Below are 19,386 nucleotides of genomic sequence, written 5' to 3'. Positions count from 1 at the left end.
ACACCCTTACAGATAGTGCTCTGGGGTTTGAGAGATCTTGAAGAACAACCTGAATGTGGTAAATATTGCTTTGTTCTTACAGATATAATTCTTGATTTGTGCATAGCCACACAGGTGCGTTCATCTGTGGCACCAGTGGAACTTCCCTGTTGCAGATCTCTGTGTAATGCAGTCAGATGCCCTGAAAGAAATTCAACTTTTCCTTTTGCAGGGCTATTTTTAACCCAGAACAGCTCGTTGGCCCAATTCAGCATGTAGTGCTATGAAAACAGCTGTGGCATAGGAATATGTGGCTGGCAGGGAGGATGAGGGCAGGAACTGCTGGCACAGCCCTGAAGGAAAACACACGGAGCTGCAGCCTTTAACGTGCAGGATCACAGAATATCCTGAGTTGGAAGGGACCCACAAGGATCATCGAGTCCAGCTCCTGGCCCTGCACAGGACAACCACAGGAATCCTGGCATGTGCCTGACAACGTTGTCCAAATGTTCTTTGAGCTCTGGCAGGCTTGGTGCTGTGCCCGCTGCCCTGGGGAGCCTGTTTCAGTGCCCAGGCACATTCTGGGGGAAGAACAGTCTCCTAATATCCAACCTAAACCTCAACCTGCCTGGCACGTGTCCAGCTGCTCCCTTGGGTCCTGTCACTGTCCACAGAGAGCAGAGATCGGTACCTGCTCCTCCTCTGCACCTTGGGAGGAAGCTGCAGGCCCTGATGAGGCCTCCCCTCAGTCTCCTCTTCTCAAGGCTGAACAGACCAAGTGACCTCAGTCACTCCTCACAAGGCGTCCCCTCAAGGCCTGCACCCTCCTCCTGCCACCTTCTCTCTCTTCAACTCCCTCACAGGAGGGTGGAGACGGGACAGAGTCTTAAGCTGTGCCAGGGGAGGTTCAGGTCGGACATCAGGAAGAATTTCTTCACAGAAAAGAGCGATTAGATACTGGAAAGGGCTGCCCGGGGAGGTGGCGGGGTCGCCGTCCCTGAAGGTACGGAAAGAGCAGACACGGCAGCTCAGTGCCGCGCTCCAGCTGACAGGGCGGTGATCGGCCACAGGTTGGGCTCGACGCTCTCAGAGAGGTCTTTTCCGCCCGGAGAATGTTGGAAAACTCTCCCCGCCCGTTCCCGCTCCCCGCCCGCCCTCACAGCCGAACCGCCCCCCCCGCCGCCGCCTCCCGCGCGCGCGGGGAGATGACGTCACGCCCCCGCGCGCGGTCACGTCCGGTAGGTGAGGTCAGGGCCGGGGCCGCCATTTTGAAGCGGCTCGGCGGGCGGCGGCGGCCGCGGGCGGGGGAGGAGCGCGGCCCCCATGGCCGGGCAGTTCGACTCCGAGGACCGCGCCAGCTGGTACTGGGGGCGGCTGAGCCGCGCCGAGGCCGTGTCGCTGCTGCAGGGGCAGCGCCACGGCACCTTCCTGGTGCGCGACTCCGGCACCATCCCCGGCGACTTCGTGCTGTCGGTGTCCGAGAGCTCCCGCGTCTCGCACTACATCGTCAACAGCCTGGGGCCGGCGGGAGCCCGGCGGGCCGGCGGCGAGGGCCCCGGGGCCCCGGGTGAGTGACCCCCAGGGCTGGCGGTGCTGCCCAGCCCCGGGCAGGGCAGCCGGGGCGGCCCCGCTGGGCGCCCGGGCGGTGCGGGGAGGCGCGGGGCGCTTTGTGGCGGAGCTAAAGCCGCGCTCCCGCGGCTGGGGCTGGGGCTGAGCCGCCGGCCCGCACCTGCCTTCCCGGCGCCACAAGAAACGCGTCCCGGCGCCGGGCGGCCGCGGAGATGCCGCGGCTCCAGCCTCCCGCCGCCTTTGTTTGAGCCGAGCGGTTGTTTTTTGGGTGTCAGCCCGGCCGGGAGGGGGTTCTGTGCGAGTGTCATCCCAAAGTGTCTGCCTTCTGACGGGGCTGCGCTGTCAGGCTGAGTTCCGAGCGGGTGGTACAAGGAGTGGGGACTCCTCGGGATGTTATGGTAATTGTTGCTTTAAATCAGATGCGAAATTCAGGGGTTTTTTTCCCCCTTCAAGGGGGAGATTTGATGTTTTATCTCATCAGCCGAGCGTGCAGTATGAAAACGTCTTTAAGCGTAACACAGAGCACAAGGTACTGATGGTGTCTGGGGAAAACTGTGTCATGAGAAGCAGCGTTTTTGCTGTTCAGTGCAACTAAATGAGCCCCCAGCAACGCAGAGTCCTTGGATGTGTGAGAACCTGCAGTATCCCTCCTGTGGGAATTACTGAAGCTGGTAGTGCAGCTGCTCCAGTTTGGATATTAATGCTTGCAAAATGAGGTGGGTCCGTTGCTGGCATCTCACCGAGGAGCCACTGGACAAGTTTTGAAGCACAGGAAAGAGATGTGGTGAACTTATTTGGCAGAAAGTAAACATTGTATGGATTTCTGCAGGGACAGTCACTTCTGATGTAGGTCTGGGGTTGGAATAAGAGACCAAGAGTGGAAAGAGTGCAGAGGGCACTCAACTCACTCCACAGGTAGAAGTGGCTGAATTCAGCTAGAAGTCAAGTGTAAGTCGTTGCTGCTGTGGGCAGTGAGATGGTTTGCCACAAAATGTGGTGGATTGTCCCATACCTGTGCAGACAGTTTTGTTGCAGAGGTTTGGTGCAGTCATTGCTGCCGTGGATGGCTGGTGTTGTGTAGAGCAGAGTGAGTTACCAGGATGGTCTGTTGTGGAATCAGCCCAGTAGGACTTTAAAGACAGTGGTGCTGAAAAACACTGGATTGTGGCTGTCAGTTCTGGGCAGTTGATTTCTGGGGAGTAGCTCATCTCTAGAAAAACAGTGTTTCCATGTTTTTGTGGTATCACTGCAGTAAAACCATCGTGACTCTTTTATTGTGTTACATCCTTAAGCTCAGTTTGTGACATTCTATGAGCTGACTTAAGGTACGGGTGCTAAAACATCGTGGAATTTGGTCAAAATCACTAATACCTTGTAATTCTCTTCTTTTAAATGCTTATCTATGTTAAAAGAGTAGCTGTGTAAGCTGGTGGCATAGTAGGCTTAATATAACTTTAAAAATATAATTATGTTCTAGTTGGTCATCCTTTCTATTTGTCCTCTTGCACTACAGACACTTCTACACTGGTTTTAGTAACTTTAAATCATGTTTCTATGCTGACACTATTGTCTTTTCTCACTAAACCCCAGAAGGTGCTGGTAGGGCGTATTTTAAATTACACTATGAGTGTAATTAAGGTGTTCTTTCAGGAGAAAAGTAAGTGTGGGGATGTCCTGCAATGGGAGGGAGATGAAAACTTTTGGTAGAAGATTGAATATGATTTCATGTGGGGATAGGGAAACCAGTGCAGTAAAAAGAGGTGAATGTTTGCAGATTGTCCTGCTTGCTTATTGTGCTCAAGCTAAAACATTAGGAAAAACAATTCTGCGTGTTTTATTGTGGTACAGTTTATTGGTTGGCAAACACACAGGGCTCAGTGGGAAATCTGAATGTGCCAGGTCGGGTCCTTGGGTTGATTTTTGTTGGTCTCAGCGTCTGTGAAATTCCTGAGTGCTCTGACACCTTTCTTAGGCTTAGGGAAGCCTCAGTACAGAGTGGATGAGATGAGGAGCTTTGGCTTCCCTGATATTAAAAGTCATGATGTCACAGAAACATGATACTTTCTTCTGTTTCCAAAGTATAAAATAAACTTATGATCTTTTTGTTAAATGCACCTTTAACCTGATGCTGCAGTTTTTAACTTCTTGCAGGTGATTTTTCATCATAAGGGAAAAAAAATTAACAGAAAAATTAACTAGAACTTTTTTATTTTTTTCCTGAAATGCTGTAAGGCTGTTTTAAAAAATAGGAGAAATCACTGAATTATGGGAAAAAAGAACATTGTGTTTCCACTGGAGATGGAGATGAACAGCTGAATGAGAATTAGGGTCTAATTTGTGATGAAATATCACAGTCACGGGCTGAAGAAATCCCAAACAATACAAAGTGCTCTGTGCAGGCATTAGCAGGGGAACAGACAATAGAAGAATACTAAACACATCATGTGTTTGCAATTTGACGTGGGGGTTTGGGATAAAAATGTGTGATATGCACTAAAACAAAATGCCTAAAATACCCAAAGAAAGATGTGCTTTCTATTAAGAGTACAACATAATGGAGACAGAAACCTTCTAGTGGAGTGAAATTTGTGTGAAGTGGGACAGATGTGGTGCAGAGATCGGTGTTTTCACTGGGGGTTTTAAGAACATGATGTTTAACTAAGGCTTCCAGGTCACTTCCACTGTGACTGTACTTCCTGCAGTCATAAAATCCGTACAGGATGAGACCCACACACCCAGGATAATATTCCACACTCTGTGAAATGGCTTGGGCGGGGGGTGAGCAGTGTGTGGTTTAGCTCTGACACTTGGGGTTTCAGGGGTTAGCTTTGGGTTGGGTTTTGGTTTTCTTTCCTTTTTTTTTTGTATTGAAATCAAAATGCATTTAAATGCGAACTAGTGGAAGGTTGGGAAGTGCCCTCATCGGACATCTGCTCTTGTCCAGCCTGCAGGAATGAGGCTGTGACTCCCGGTGTGCTCAGAGCTCTGCCGGGAGCCGCTCAGTGGCCGTTTCTGTTTTCACAGGGCGTTCATGGGACGTGTTTGGTTTGCTCAGCAGGAGTAGGAAGGTACTTAAGAACAAGGAAAAAAGGTGTCCCTGTGGGGGTGGGGGAACCCCACGGGCTGGAATATGGTGCCTTCAGAGCACGGTTCTCAGAGCACGGAGCCTCGTGTCTCAGTACCTGGGTGATAAAAACCAGCTTTTCTGGCCCAAAACACTGTGTGTAAGTTGGGAAAGGGGGCCACCTTTAAAGACATGGTCTAAAAGCAAACATGAAAACCTGTGTTTCTGTGAGGTGTTCCCTGCACTGAAAGGGAAAGCTTTCCAAAGCTTGGGAATAAAGAGAAAACTCCCTAGTGACAGTAACAATTAATTGGAGTGAAGAGAGAAATGTAAAACCCCTGAGATGTGTGAGAAAGTGAGAAGTTGCTTTGTGGTTACACCCCCTGCCCACACTCCCAAGCAGTAGAATATTGGGGGTTTTACACCCCTAATTCCCCAGTGTCTGTACAATATTTAAAACACATATAATCAATCTCTTCCAGATTGACATGAAGCCAACACAGTTCCAAAATGTGTCAGGAGAGAATGTGCATCATAAACAGAGAACAGAGAGGGTCCAGGTTTGAAGCTTTCTTTAATTCTGGGACTCTTTGGATTTTAACTCTTTCCTGGCCTTCCTGAGGGCAGGGCTTTCATTCTCTGTTCTGACATGCTGGGATGGCTGGAGTCAGGTTAGATCCTAGTGGAGATGGAGCAGGATGGAGTAAGAAAGATGATACTCAGCCCTTTGTGCTTCTCACTCAAAGGAGTAACCTTACCCAGCAGTGCTCGAGGTGCACACTGAGCAGCTCCTCTTCCCTCAGCTCTGCAGGGCTGTGGAGGAGGGAAGATGTTTTTTAGCCCTACCTTTGTCCAACTTTCATAGGAAGTGACTGAAACTGGACTTACCTTTCCATGCCTTGTACTCTTCCTGAGACCCTCAGAAGATGGGGACAAAGTGCTACTCAGCCTTGTGCCTTCAGGAAAACCGTCTCCCAGGATCAGGAGAAAGGAGAACTCTGATTCTCAAAAAACCCCACTTGCCTTGTTACTGTAACTTTCTTGTGTTAGATCTTGCCTCAATTATTCCATTGGCCTACAGGTATGAGCAGTGTTGCAGTTGCAGTTCAGCCAAGAAGTTGAAGAATTCCTCTGATCCTGAGATCTGTTAATCTTTGGATTGTATTATATCAGGAAATGACAAAACTTGGAAACCTTAGTGAGTGGAATTACTTCTGTGTTACATGTGAGCATCATTTAGCTCATTACCTTGTAGCTGGACAAGAGTATCCACAAAAGACTTAAACTGATGGGAAGCTTACCACTTCCTTGGCAAGGTGGATTTGTATTTTATTTCCAACCTGCATTTTACCAACTGTGACCTTGAACTATTTTGTCCTTTTTATGCCTCTTTTAGCTGAATTTCAGAGGTCTTCTGCTTAAATTCTCCAGACAATTACGAGGTGTCAGCCTTTGTATTCTTTGGTAATTAATTTGGGTTAAGCTTGTAGATTTCTTGTTGCAAAGAGGTCTTCCCAGCCTTTTGTAGCTGCCTTACTTTTTTTAATACAAAAGCATCATCAGTGCACGTGGTATTCTGGCAGTGTTCTTTGTGAAGATAACTACTCTCCTTTCTGATGCTTGTCTCTTTGTCCCTTCAAGGAGTGCATTTGTCTCTCTGATCCTTGAATTTGGAGTGTCTGTGTTCTCTGGCTGCTCTTCAGTTGTGCCAAATGCCTTTTAGAGGATGATTTTCCAGGATACAGAACACTGATTTCAGTCGCTCCTTCTCTGTACATAATGTTCCAGTGGACTTTCCTTCTTAAAGTCCAACTTGTATTCAGGTACATTTGGCAGCTGCTTCAGGCTGTTGTGCATTAATTCACGAGGGTGAACCTGTTCCAAAGGGGAAAAAATGACACTCCAAAACACCTCGTTCCTCCTGGTGATGATTGTTGGTGCTGACAAGGCTGATGAGTGTTACTGATGAGCTGCTCGTTCCCTACAACCTGTAAGATTTTTCTTGGAATTCTTTTGTTGCTGGAGACAGAGCTCAGCCTCCTGACTGACTCAGCCTGTAGCAGCTTTTATGAAAGTAAATTAGAGTGTCAGGTTCTGTATTTTTGTCACGTGAAATAAGTTCCATGTCAGTGAACTTGCCTGAGATTCAGGCTTCTCCCTGTGACTTCGAAGTGCTTTTTGCTGCCCTGGTCTTAAAGTTTCTAGGACTTTTTCTTTTAACCAAAGTGTCCCTGCAAGTCTTGGCCTTTAAAGGTTCACAGCTGAAGTGGTGGGAGATGGATGCTCGTGTTTTGTGTCACCAGGCAGGTCTGAAACTTGGTGTCTTTACCACTAATTACAAGTTTTCCCCTTCCAAAGCTGGAGGAAGTGCAGCATTCCCAGCTCACATCCTACCCCGATGGAGTGAACTTCAGCTGTCTGGAAGTGGTGTAGGGATGCTGCCTGTCCAGCCAGAAGTCATCTCCTGTGAGACCACTGAGCTGAGAAGTGCCACTGGGATAAAATTCCAGGGTTCTGGCAAAGTCCAGAGCTGTAAGTCACATCTCAGCAACAAAAGCTGAGAGTTTTGCAACTTCTCAGCATTACAGTTTGGGGAGAATAAGATGGAATCTTATTTCTCTTTCCGTGCTGGGTTCGTATTTCTTACTGATAATGACATTAACTTCTTATCTCTTGGTGATGCCTGTTTGTGTTTCGGGTTTTTTACGATTTTTTGAGGATATTGCTTTTGTTTTCTGGCTGGCTGTGTTTGTATTCATGCCTTTTGAAAGCCTTTCAGGGCTGTTAATGCATGCAAATGTGCATTTTCCGATGGCTTAGTCCTGCTGCTTTGAGTTTCCTGTAACCAGCTTCACCAATGTTTATGTTCCTTCAGGATACTTCAAAACTTATTTATCGGGTGTTTGTCCGTGTTGAGCTTATTGAATCTGCCCTTTTCTCTGCTACAACCCCTTTTTCCTCTCTTGAAAGAGCTCGTTGTAATGTCAGCTTTCCATGCTGACGGTGCTGCTTTGGAGGGGGGTTTGGATCAGTGACAGTTTGGAGGATTCTGTTTGCTTTGTACTCCAGAGCTGAGTCTCGGAACTGTTAGATATTCCCTGCGGAGAAAACAGACTTGCAAAGTAAGCACCTCTTTCTTGCTAAAAGAGTTACTCATTAAAACATAAATCTTTTCATCTGCTCTCCCCTCCCCCAGCCTTCCACGATTCTTCCCATAACTGATTGCACGGGGGATGGTGGAAATAGAACATCATGTGTGTGTTTTTTCCCCGGCTGAAGAACATAAAATGGAAAAAAAAAAAAAAAAACACAGGACACTGATTGAAAATTGAAATGGATGCTCTGCACTTCGGTGCTCGGGATGGCTTGGAGATGAACATCATCGGTGTTTCGGTGTATTTGAGGTTTGGATTTATGGCTTAGGCTCTGTCTGACAAACGTGGCAAAGAAACTACAAGATCTGAGATTAAAAGGCTGAGTCATACCTGTTATGAAAATATATGTTGTTGCTTTGCATTGCATAAAATGTAGATATTTTTCTTTAATGGTACCTTTTATCAAAATGAAAAATAACTTCATTTGTTCATTCACATCACTTTTTGGTGCTGTGCTAAGCATTTTCCATAGTGTCCATGCCTTTAACTCAAGGTATATTACAGCAGGTAAATTGCCATTATTGCAGTGTTGTCCTTTGGAAATAAATCTGAACAGCAGAAGAGAGTTTAAAAAAAAATAATTTCCTTGAAATTGTACCAAAATTTCATTTACTTCCTATATTTAGAGTATAAAACAGGAAAAAGGGTATTATGTGTTCCTGAAAATGGTGCAGGCTCTTGAGAAAGATCCACTGAACATTTTCCTCTCTTGCGTCCATATAACATGGAAAGAAACAAAGATATTTTTATCCTAATTCAGGAAGTTTGGCAGTGCCAAACAATTACCCTCTTCCTTCTTTGACAAAATCTTTTAAAACCAAACTCTGTCCTCACGATCAGGATAGTGCTGTCTTAGATTAAAAATACTCTAAAAGCAGGATATGATGAGTGATGTAAAGATACCAAATCTGCTATAGAAATACTTCTCTGCAAATGCTTTATTTACAGGTTTCACTGTTGTGTGCTCTCTTTGACTCTCTTTGTTGCCTTCTTTTTTCAGGGTCGAACCCCACCAGATTCCGAATAGGTGACCAAGAGTTTGATTCTTTGCCATCTTTACTGGAATTCTACAAAATACACTATTTGGACACTACGACGCTGATCGAGCCCATCTCCCGCTCCAGGCAGAACAGTGGTGTCATCCTCAGGCAGGAGGAGGCCGAGTATGTGCGAGCCCTCTTTGACTTTAATGGCAATGATGAGGAAGACCTTCCATTTAAGAAAGGAGACATCCTGAAAATCTGGGATAAGCCTGAAGAGCAGTGGTGGAACGCAGAAGACAGCGAAGGGAAGAGGGGAATGATACCCGTTCCTTACGTCGAGAAGTATAGACCTTCCTCTGCTACAGTCCCTACTCTGATTGGAGGTAACCAGGATAGTTCCCACCCACAACCACTGGGTGGGCCGGAGCCAGGGCCCTATGCCCAGCCCAGCATCAACACTCCGCTCCCTAACCTCCAGAATGGCCCTATTTATGCCCGGGTTATCCAGAAGCGAGTCCCTAATGCCTACGACAAGACAGCCTTGGCTTTGGAGGTACATAATGGGCAAAACTTGGAAGGAAGAGATCTGTTCAAGGGATTTCCCTTTCCATCACGTCGGTAGCTTTGTAGGAATAAGAAAGGGAAAAGCGTTGGAATACTGGTTTTATGTCATGGTTAATAAGTTATGCATAAAAGCTTTTTTTTTTTTTTTTTAATGAGTGACTTAAGTCACTTGTAGATTAGAATATTGTTGATTATTAGAGCATGTTTAGGTTACTGAACCAGTATTGTGTCTTTGTCAGCATCACTAACATAAGTGTTTCCCCATCCATGTTCTCACTTCCCGAGTGTTTATTTTAGGGGGGAGGGAGAGGGAGCAGTTCCTGAGTTGTGTGTCTGACCCTGTGTTTGCTGTCCTGTCCCTCCCCATCGTGCACAAGGTGTGCTGGGTTGTTTGTTGGCTTGTGTTGTGTTGGGTTTTTTCCCCCCATTCTGTCAGCAGTTTTAAAGCAATCAGTGCAAACATTGATAGTCCTTTTGAAGTTACCCAGGCTGAGATGGTGATGATGATCACACATAGGGTTTTACTGTAATATCTTCACCTTAAGCAGATTACTTTGGGACTAGGTTGTGAAGCAGGAGTGTTTTACAATTTACATTACAGTTGATTAGGGAGGTCTTGGATAAAGCAGTGATTGATGGAGCAGGATTTGTAATAAAGCAAGGAGTTTCCCTCAGATTGATTCACTTCCTGACACGATCAAGTACTTGTACAAGCCCTTTTTGATTTTTTTTCTTTTTTCCTCTCAAAAAGATGTCTAGAGTGCTCTATCTCTCCACATCAGATAGTTCTCCCTCAAGTTAAGTTTGAGGAAATTGATACTGAGGTACTCCCAGTGGCAGACCTTTGCCTTAGGATATGTAAATTGTATCCTTTAATCTAGGCTTTCTTTGAGCTAGAGGCTCTGGAATTTCCTGATACCTAATTGACTTCCTGTTTATATAACATTTGAAGTACTTGGGAAAAAACAGTTTCTGTGCTGAGTCAGAGCATCTCCTCTTCACTCTCACATACTTGGTGTGATTGTGCACAGCACCAAAGGCACTTCAGGACTCCAGTGGTTTGGCAGCTGTAGGTGTGTGTCTGTAGTGCAGAACTGGCAAGTGCAGCACATTCTGCAGATGGATAATTGATGCACAGCCTGGCAGATGTGACATTTTTTTCCCATGGTAGGTAAAAATTCATCTGGGGGAGCAATGTAAATACACTCTGAGTTACTCTGCGTCCTGTTAGGTATCTGATTATTTTTGGGTTGAGAAACATGGATGGAATTTTATGCCAGCTCATCAAATTTTAGGGAAACGGGAAGATTTTTACCCTTCATGCTTTACCACAGCCTGAAATACTGTCTTGTTCCCTGTTTTTCTCACTCTCTCCACCCAGCCACCTCCTGGAGCTTGGGAATATTCCTGAATGGCATTGCAGACTCTTGTAATTACCAGATGTTACATGTTTTTTGAGCCTCTGGATATTATGCTATGGTGTATTTGAGTTTCTTTCTGGATTTTGCTATTAATTTGATGACATTATTTTGCTATGATTTATCAGTGTGCCCCTAGTGTCCTCTCAGGCCTTAAATTTACACTTTTAAAATCAGAACCCCACAACACTGCCCTGTGCAGAGTTTGGGAGCCTGGACTGAAACAGGGAGAGTGAGAAAATGCTGGTCAATCCAGGCCATCATAAGCAACTTAGAGCGAGAGGAAATCCTTTAGAGGCTGAAGAACAGCTTGTGAGTGCTGTGCCTGATCTTGTGGCAGCTCAATCCTCTTCCCCAAAACTCACATGATCTCTCCAGTTGCCGTGCTTTGGGAAGAGCAGTTATGGGGAATGTCTCTCTCCTCTTCCCTGAAGAAATGCAGTAGTAGTGGTGGTTCTTCGTCCTGTGTGTAATACTGGGGAAATTTAGAACATGAGCCATTTCTCCCTGCTCCAAGAGTCCTTCAGAGCTTCTCTGCAGCTTTTATCATTTAAATCACAATGTCACTGAGTTGCTTTCGATGTCTGTACAGGAAAAAAGCAATATGCACTTCGTTTTCTCCCCAGTTTTCCTTCATCCTGTCTATCAAAGTACTGTTTCTTGTTGTCTCCTTTTCTCACATTCCCTTTCACTTCATGGTGTTCCTTCCCTGTTTATTTAGAGATCTCTTTCTTAGATAACTTAGTAGAAAGCATTATGTAAATCTTATCAGTCCATTTTTGCCCAGACCTCTTTATAAATACAGAAAGTGGGATTCTTTCCAAATGAAAACTCTTATCCTCCAATCTGGCAATATTCATGGGTGGGGGTGGATCCCACTGTTTTCTCTTAGAAAAATAGATTCTGAACATCAAACAGTTTTTGCCCAAACTGCAAACAGAATATCTGGGCTGCTCTGTTATTTTAAGCCTGACATGCTTTTGAAGAGCTCAAGGAAGGAGGATCAGAGCAGGAGATGTTCTAATAAAGTCTGTGCAGTATTATGGAAAAAAAAGATTCAGCAGGAGAAGTTAACATTTGTTTTGCATGTAACTGGACCTATTCAAGGAGTTGTCAGTCTATTTTAAGAGAAAATAGAGTAGAAAAAGGGAAGATCTGTTTGGTGAATGACTCTGAGATCGATCGATTTATTTCTTTTCTTTGTAACAGTAGCAGAGCTCTGCCAGCTTGACCTCACCAAAGAGGAGTACTTGGAATAAAACCTCAGCATACAGAAGTCTTCACTTGAACCTTCAGTTTTGCTTTGAAGCATATGGGGTATATTTAGTTTTAAAACTTCTGATGAAGACTGAGACAAACCTGGCTTTCTGGCAGGGTACAGTGTTGTTCCTGAGGTGCTGTGCTCGGTGGGACGATGCACGATGGACTAACGATACCAAAAGTCGATGCTAAAAGTGAGGGGAGTTCAAAGAGAACACCCACTTCTGATCTAAATGTTTTAAAATTTCAGCACTTGTAATAATGGGTCATTTTTGAAATGTATTGTTTTCGGGACAGTGTTTGAACTGTAGCTTAACAGGCAGAGTTTCAAAGCAGATCTAGAAAGATCTGTAAGTTATTGAGGAGCTAATGGAGTCACTTTATTAAGCCAGCATTTGTGAAATGATCCCTGCTCATCTAAAGTCAGTCCTACTTTGATAGGAGTAAAGATATATATAAGAATGAAGTGAGAGAATAGATAGATAGATAGATGTAATGTGAATGAAAATTTGTATCAGAGTGGTTGCTAAATGAAATTACTGCAATGGTAAAAAAGGAATATTAAATCTCAGAGGTCTTTCCTCTTTTCACGATCCCTGAAGTGCAGATTTCACGTGTAGCTTCTTATAGTGAGGAGAATTCATAAATGGGTGTCCCTTGGCTGCAATGACCCTGAAACACCCCTGAAAACCAAAAATCAGCTACAGGATCCTTCTGGGAGTGAGGGAGTGTCACAAGCATCCCATATTGTAACCCACTGCCACTGCAGTGTCGAACCCACCTTTGCAGGTGAGTTGAGTTGATTGTAAGGTGTCCAAGATGATAAACTCTGTATGAACATGAATCAGGGTGTGACAGTCCATAAGAGCAGTCTAAGGAAAATACCTTGCAGACAGCAAACTCAAGGGCAACTTGTGTTCCTTCCTTCCTAGTGGGTTGGAGGTTGATAGACAGACTATATCCAGGTCTGAAGAGTTTAAAATTATCTAGGACATTGTTCTTGTAATGGTTGTGATTAGGAAATAAGATTTTCCGGTTCTAGTATTGTCACATTTAATCTCCTCCTTGTTAAATCAGAGCTGATGTATTGTTTTGGTCAGCAGAGTATTTTTATTGGTACAACCCCCCAGTGGTTATTAGCAGTGCTAGAATTACACAAACTGCATGATTAAATTCCTCAAGAGCTGAAACTTGCATTCAGTAGTCGAGGAAGGGCTTCCTTTTTGCCTGTAGCAAATACATAAGAGGATTTTCTTCCAAATATGATTCATTAAAATGTCTATACTAATGATTACAAAAGGAAAAAATAAAGCTACAGCCAGAGTCCCAGTGGGCCTCTCATTAGCAGATAAGTAATCAGGAGAGGTATGGGGAGCTTAATTAAATGTCCATGAAGTGGTTGGAATTTATGAACTGTTAAAAGCTGTTCTGGCAATAGATTGCAAGTGATTAAAACCTGTAAAATTAATGGAGATTGGTAACATCTTAAATTGTTTTCCTTGTTCTTTGTTCGCTGCCTGGGAAGTGAGAATAATGAGATTCAGTTTGGATGGATTTGGAACACAGTGATGAGCATCTGTGTAAACCAGGAGCTGTGTGTGCACTGAATTTCTGGATTAAAGGCAGTGGGGCCTTTGGCCTTGCCTTCAGAGTTTATTTACAGTATAAGTGAAAGAAAAGAAGAGTATGTCAGTCCCCCAAAACATCCTCCCTCTAAAGAATTCTAAAAACCACTGGTTGTTACTTATAAATAAGATCATTAATAAAATTCTACAGAGGGATAGAAACAGGTAGACAGCTTTTGAGGGTTGCATTTATTAACTCTCCAGTGTCTTTACAATGTAAATTGTGCTTTCTTAGCTTGTATAAGTGCTATGGAAAGTTCCCTTCAAGATGCAGCAGAGCTGGGGACTGATCAGACCTCGAGCTGACTGCACTGCCCTGGGGAAGCGACTGCTGTGCAGTTTGACCCTTTGTCAGAGGGACACAGTGCCTTTAGAACTGGTGCTGAGAATATCAGGGTGGAGCTGAGAACAGGAGATCTATGGGCTTTTATGTAGTGTACTACGGTAGAACCAGAGGCTTTGAAACAATATGTTCTGGTTGTGTTGGTCCATAGCAACCATTCTGTCATTTTTCTAGCTGGAAATAATCAGCTCCAGGAGGGAGAGGGCATCAGTTCTCTTCAGTATTTTTGTGAGTGGTGGACTTGGCAGTGCTGAGTGAATGGTTGGACTCTGATCCTCAAGATCTTTTCCAACCTAAACAATTCTGTGATTCAGTGAGATTTATTTCTGTGAGAAATCTGTGGTGGGCAAGACTGAAATGTCATCTGGCCTTGCCTCTGGTAGTGGCTGTTTGAGGATGCTCAGAGTAAGAGCATGTAAGGTGTGTAAGAGCTTACACACCTGCACATTCTGTCAGTGTTTTATGGTCTGTGGAGAGAGATCCCCCACTTATCCTGAGCCTTTTAATAATACCTGAGAAGTGGAATTTCAAAAGCAAGGAGCTGTTTAGCTTCCAGGTTAGTGTTCACTTGGTCCAACCTGCCTTGGTGATGCTCTGGGTGGAGAACCAGCGGCGTGCAAGCCTCTGTCGGTCCAGCCAGGCACATTTATTGGGGTGGCACCTGATGGCAGGTCCCAAGAGCACTCTGAGAGACTGGTGTTGGATTGCTGGCTCTTCAGGTAGCTCTCACCTGCCCTAGGCATGCCTTTTCTCGCTGTACTTTGTGCAGGAGTGACTGACGTGGGGGCAGGCTGGTGTGTGGGGACGGTCAGGACTGCTTTGTGTAGTCGTGTGTCTGGGGCACTTGGGGACACGCGGCGGGGAGGGCTGGCAGCTCATCCCGCTGTTCAGGGGTCGTAACACGTGTTCATTTCTTGCCCCGCAGGTCGGTGAGCTCGTAAAGGTCACAAAGATCAACGTGAGCGGCCAGTGGGAAGGAGAATGTAATGGCAGACGTGGTCACTTTCCATTCACACACGTGCGTCTGCTGGATCAACAGAATCCCGACGAGGACTTCAGCTGAGTGTGGCTCAACAGTTGCGCTTACAGATGGGAACAATCTCAACGTGTTTTTATTGCAGATGCCATCAAGACTCTGTTCCGACCGATTGAAAGCGGAATTGCTTGGATAAGCGTTCTGATAACCTGCAAACCCCTGGGACTGAACACCACCATTCCTTAATCGAGGGTCATGTAATTCAGGGTACGACAGTAGATAACTCGTGTGTCAAGTGGCAGAACCAGCCCACGATTCTAGGTTGTAATGCCTGCTTATGTCCATGTGCACGGCAGACTGGACCTTGCCAGCAGCAGCAGCCGGGGAGAGCAGGACTGTAGATGTTCAGATGACATTTATAGCTCTCTCTGGTCCCATTGCTTATGTTGCTTCTTCCTCAGGCAATGAACATCAACCGTAGACAATTCAATACACAGATAGAAATTTCACCAATTTATCCTGGAGCTTTCTCCATGTTTTTTTCCATCCTGAGTTCTCTCTGTCCTAGAAAGGCTATACAGTACTCTGCATGGTCAGTTAACTATGCACAGTACAGATTTATGTAGCACTGTTGGGGACAGCCCTTATGACTTACACGTTCTTACCATGTTAATGGTAAATGACAGATCAAATCAACCTCAGAATTCTAGAAGCTTGTGGACACTAGATTGATTTCTTCAGTACTGTTGATGCTTCAAACATAGCAGCTGATATTAATTTAAGATTTTTATTAACACACAAATATCTCTTTTTATCCACAAATACAAGGCTTATAGAAGTGTAAACGTCCATATCAGTGCTGAAAAATACGTGCGTAGCACTTTAATACGTAGCTTTAAAGCAGTGTTTGATTCACTAAATATACTAAAATATTGACACTGCTTTCCAGTAAAATTAAATTATGTAGGGCTAGTTTAATGTTTCTAGAATTCTTGGATACTCCTGTTGTACAATACTGTTACAGTACAGATCGGTGTCAAAACATGGTGAACTGACAAACCAAATATTACTTTTATTATAAAGTTACTCTGGGGACTCTTCTGGTTTGATTCCCATCTGTAAAATATTTGATAGTGAATTCATGAGGATTTTATTTTTAATAAACTAATGGAAAATAATTGTGTGCTTCTGGACTGATTCTCAAAAGGCATAATAGAGTAAATATGGCTTCCTAGCTCATAATGAAAATCAGTGCATTGAATAGGCAGTATTATGCACTGCTTGGTGGTTGTTTTTGTAGTCTGTTCTTCTAATTATCTGGTTTTCTCTAATATAAATCAGAATGGATTCAGTAAGTTTTGTAAACTGAAATTAAACACTGAAGTAACTATCCCTTGCCTGTACCCTGGGTTGTTTTCCAAGCACAGCACTCTGGTGACCAAACTAAATTTTGTAACTTTATGACTACAGTGTGATCCACACAGAAGGGTTTTTCTAAATAGTATCAAAAGGAAAACGCTGGTTTGGGTTGCTACAAACCAGGCGACTGGAGTGGCTCGTTGGTCGCGCACTGCACCGACCCTGCAACAAAACCGGTAACACTTTACCTCAGAACTCTGTAACATGCTGGAAGTTATAATATTTCTGTTCTATTTAAGTACTAGTCGTTTTACTTCAGAACTAATCCATCAGCGAGTCTGACTAATGTTCAGGTCACGGGCACTCGTGAACCGCGTGCGCTGGCGCCCATGTACGTTAATCACACCTGTCCATCGCCAGTCTCGTGAGCACTGCTGAGGGTGGGCAGAGCACTGACAGCTGGGACGCTGCTGTGGCAGTGGGAACAACGGAATCGCAGTCCTGTCCTAGCCTGGATTGCTGTTCTGGTTAGGGTGACGTGCCAGTGATTGTGGGATCTCTTCTAGCTCAGTGCAAAATTCACTTCAAGGGGGAAAGAATTGACAAACTAACTCTAGGCTCTGTAACTCGTCGGTCTCTTTCAGGCTAATTTGTATTTTTCCTCTGACCCTGATATTTACTATAACTGGGTTTTTTTGTTCAGTAGCTGCACTCTAAATAACAGGCTTAACATTGAGTTTTTCAGTTGCCCGTATATGCTTATATTTTCCTTCCTGTATCGCGAAGGAAACGTAATGAACGGTGTGTTCTTACAGTAACACTGCTCTGAAGTATTTTTCCCAACTGCAGTTAATGAATGCCCATGTGTTTGTACCTTTCCAATCAGGAGTTAAATTTTAAGATACCAAAAGAACATTTTTCTGGTAGTTTTATTATGCAAATCTTGCCTTTTTAATGTGAACGGCATTAATTGAATTAACTAGCAAATACCCTGCGAACTTTGGAGATGTGGTTTTATTAAGACTGTGTAAATTGTGAATATCTGTACACTTTGAAACAGCAAAAGAAAGAAACTAGAGGAGTCTTAATAGCTGCTATTGCACTAGAACCCCAAGTTCTTGTCAAGCAGTTTTTCTTAGTCGACTGACACGTTAATGCAACTGTTTTCCACTATTCAGTTCTAAGCCAAAATGTGGTTTTGTTTCATAGGCGGTAGAAATGTTTGCATTTGGACAAAATAGACATTTCAACTTGTCAAGCTCTTAAAGGAGAATAGGTAGAACATATGTTCATGAACATGTAGATTAAATCCTTTTGTGGCCTTTGTTTATCCTCTTCTATTTGTTCCCTCCCTTCTCCCCGATGCGTGCAAAAAAATCATTGCTAAGAATGTTGGTCACAATCTCTTGTCTCTACTTGGCTGTGTTTTTTTGGTCTCTTGTGCATAGGCAGGTGTTAGAACTAGAATAATCATTTCTAGAAATACACCGTGAAAGCAGAATGCTCAATTACACTGTGTTCTTCTGGTGCATTTACACATTATGTCACACTAAAAAGTACAACTGGCTGCTATGTTTTTTTTTTTTAATACGTATTTCATTTTGGTAAACCCCAGCCTTTTTACTAATATTGGACCTGGTTAAATCTTGTTAATCTGTTTGAATTCTATTTGTTAATAATGAAAATATTTCTAATCGTTTTAAGAGTAAAACACTTCATTTTTGTTAATGGTTTTGGGGAAGGATTCTAACCAAACCAGTTTGAAGAAAAATATGAAACATGTGCCATTGTATTATAACACTATCCACTTTCTTGACAGTTAAAAGTCTTTTTTTATTTTTTTGTAGCATGTAATGTATATGTTCATAGTACGTGAAGTAAATAAAAGTATAGCCAAAACTTTGACTTGGTGTCATTCTCAATCAGCTGTTGTTGGAATATTTGAATTCGGTGATCTAAAAACAGAGCTGTGGGTGTGACCATTCTTAATTTTCCTTTTCCTTTCCCTCTCCTTCCAGCCATGTTTTTTAGCTGCAGCAGCAGCAGCTGAATCAATTCATGTGAAAGTTGAGGGTGCAAAGGACAAGCGAGGATTGCATCAGCAAAACTGTGCTGTGAGTATTTCCCTGGATTAGACTGTTTATTCCTTATGCTTTGCCAAATCCCCGACCAGTTTCCAAACATTGGCATGGCATCTGTAATGAGTGCATTCACAAGTATTTAAAGCATTTGGACAGTATGCTATTATTCAGCAGGTGGATCAAGCATGCACCTTTCTTTTGACAAATAAATATGCTTGATATGTCCTGGTTTATTTATATTGTTGCCCTCTACAGCTTTGGTACCTGCTGAGCAGGAAGATCACAGGAAAGTTCCTAAATTGATCCAAATCTAATTTATTGTGCACAACTTGGCTACAAAACTAAGCCTCATTTGCTGAAAAATAGAGCTTTTATGGTCAAGACCTACGAAGTGCAAATTTTAGTATATTAGCACAAAGGGATGGTGGCTGTGCACTGCTGGGACCTTTTGGGTGCCCAGGTTGGTAATGGTGCCATGTATTTACAAAGCAGTTCAGAGGAAAGGTTTGTCATGATTCCCAATTTCAGTGAAATCAGCATTTTTCTGATAGTATATCAAGTAAATTGAAAATAATGTTGGTTTTTTTCAGGAGTTGACACCTGATTTTCACCTTGGTGAAGACATGCTGATGTCTTTGGTTTTTTTCTTTTGTGGAATTCTTATTAAATAATCCCAGTGTTTGGAAAAGGGGCCCAAAGTGCCTCAGGGAAACAAACCATTTATTTCCTGAGTAGGCAAACAGTGACATAAAAATCACTGCATTAAATTTTTAGAGTTATTTTAAAGAAAACCGTAAGATTATGTTAAATTTGCATGACCTAAAGCCCTCGTTCACCGGCTGAAATTGGTGTTAAAATTGAATTGAGTTAGAATGAAAGTATTTATAAAAATATGCTTTAACTTTTGGGGTGTGCCCTCAGTCACCCACCAGGAGCCCAATTAGGGGGGCACAGTACAACAAATAGGAGGATACCTGACCCTGTCCAGGGGGGGCTGGGGCTGGCTCAGC

General features: G+C 43.9%; 1 protein-coding gene across 12 annotated transcripts; it reads left to right on the top strand.

The window, feature by feature from the left end:
• The first annotated feature begins 1,227 nt into the window (after window positions 1-1,227).
• On the top strand, window positions 1,228-18,200 carry CRK (CRK proto-oncogene, adaptor protein). Of its 12 annotated transcripts, none has more exons than XR_007629768.1 (5): window positions 1,228-1,546; window positions 8,768-9,303; window positions 11,945-12,049; window positions 12,600-12,781; window positions 14,886-15,031. XR_007629768.1 is itself a non-coding variant. In XM_050322074.1 (4 exons), exons 1-4 carry the CDS (start codon window positions 1,303-1,305, stop codon window positions 15,021-15,023), a joined length of 1,023 nt encoding a protein of 340 aa, XP_050178031.1. In that variant the 5' UTR covers window positions 1,228-1,302; the 3' UTR covers window positions 15,024-18,200. The 12 variants fall into 12 exon arrangements, 6 of the variants coding, with proteins under 6 accessions (XP_050178031.1, XP_050178032.1, XP_050178037.1 ...); XR_007629767.1 differs by having other exon boundaries at window positions 11,945-12,107; XR_007629766.1 differs by having other exon boundaries at window positions 11,945-12,781.
• Window positions 18,201-19,386: the final 1,186 nt, after the last annotated feature.

This window comes from Myiozetetes cayanensis, unplaced genomic scaffold (assembly GCF_022539395.1).
Source record: "Myiozetetes cayanensis isolate MyiCay16 unplaced genomic scaffold, myiCay2020 scf27, whole genome shotgun sequence".
In the NCBI taxonomy this organism is placed as follows: domain Eukaryota; kingdom Metazoa; phylum Chordata; class Aves; order Passeriformes; family Tyrannidae; genus Myiozetetes; species Myiozetetes cayanensis.
The sequence above is the reverse complement of the archived record's forward strand: the minus strand, read 5'-3'. Positions and strand labels throughout refer to the sequence as shown.

Excerpts from the sequence above, each read along its gene's own strand:
- CRK (XM_050322074.1), top strand. The coding sequence starts at position 1,303 with ATGGCCGGGCAGTTCGACTCCGAGGACCGCGCCAGCTGGTACTGGGGG. Across the intron at positions 1,547-8,767 it reads CGAGGGCCCCGGGGCCCCGG|GGTCGAACCCCACCAGATTC; the intron begins GTGAGTGACCCC and ends TTCTTTTTTCAG. Across the intron at positions 12,050-14,885 it reads TTTGCTTTGAAGCATATGGG|GTCGGTGAGCTCGTAAAGGT; the intron begins GTATATTTAGTT and ends CTTGCCCCGCAG.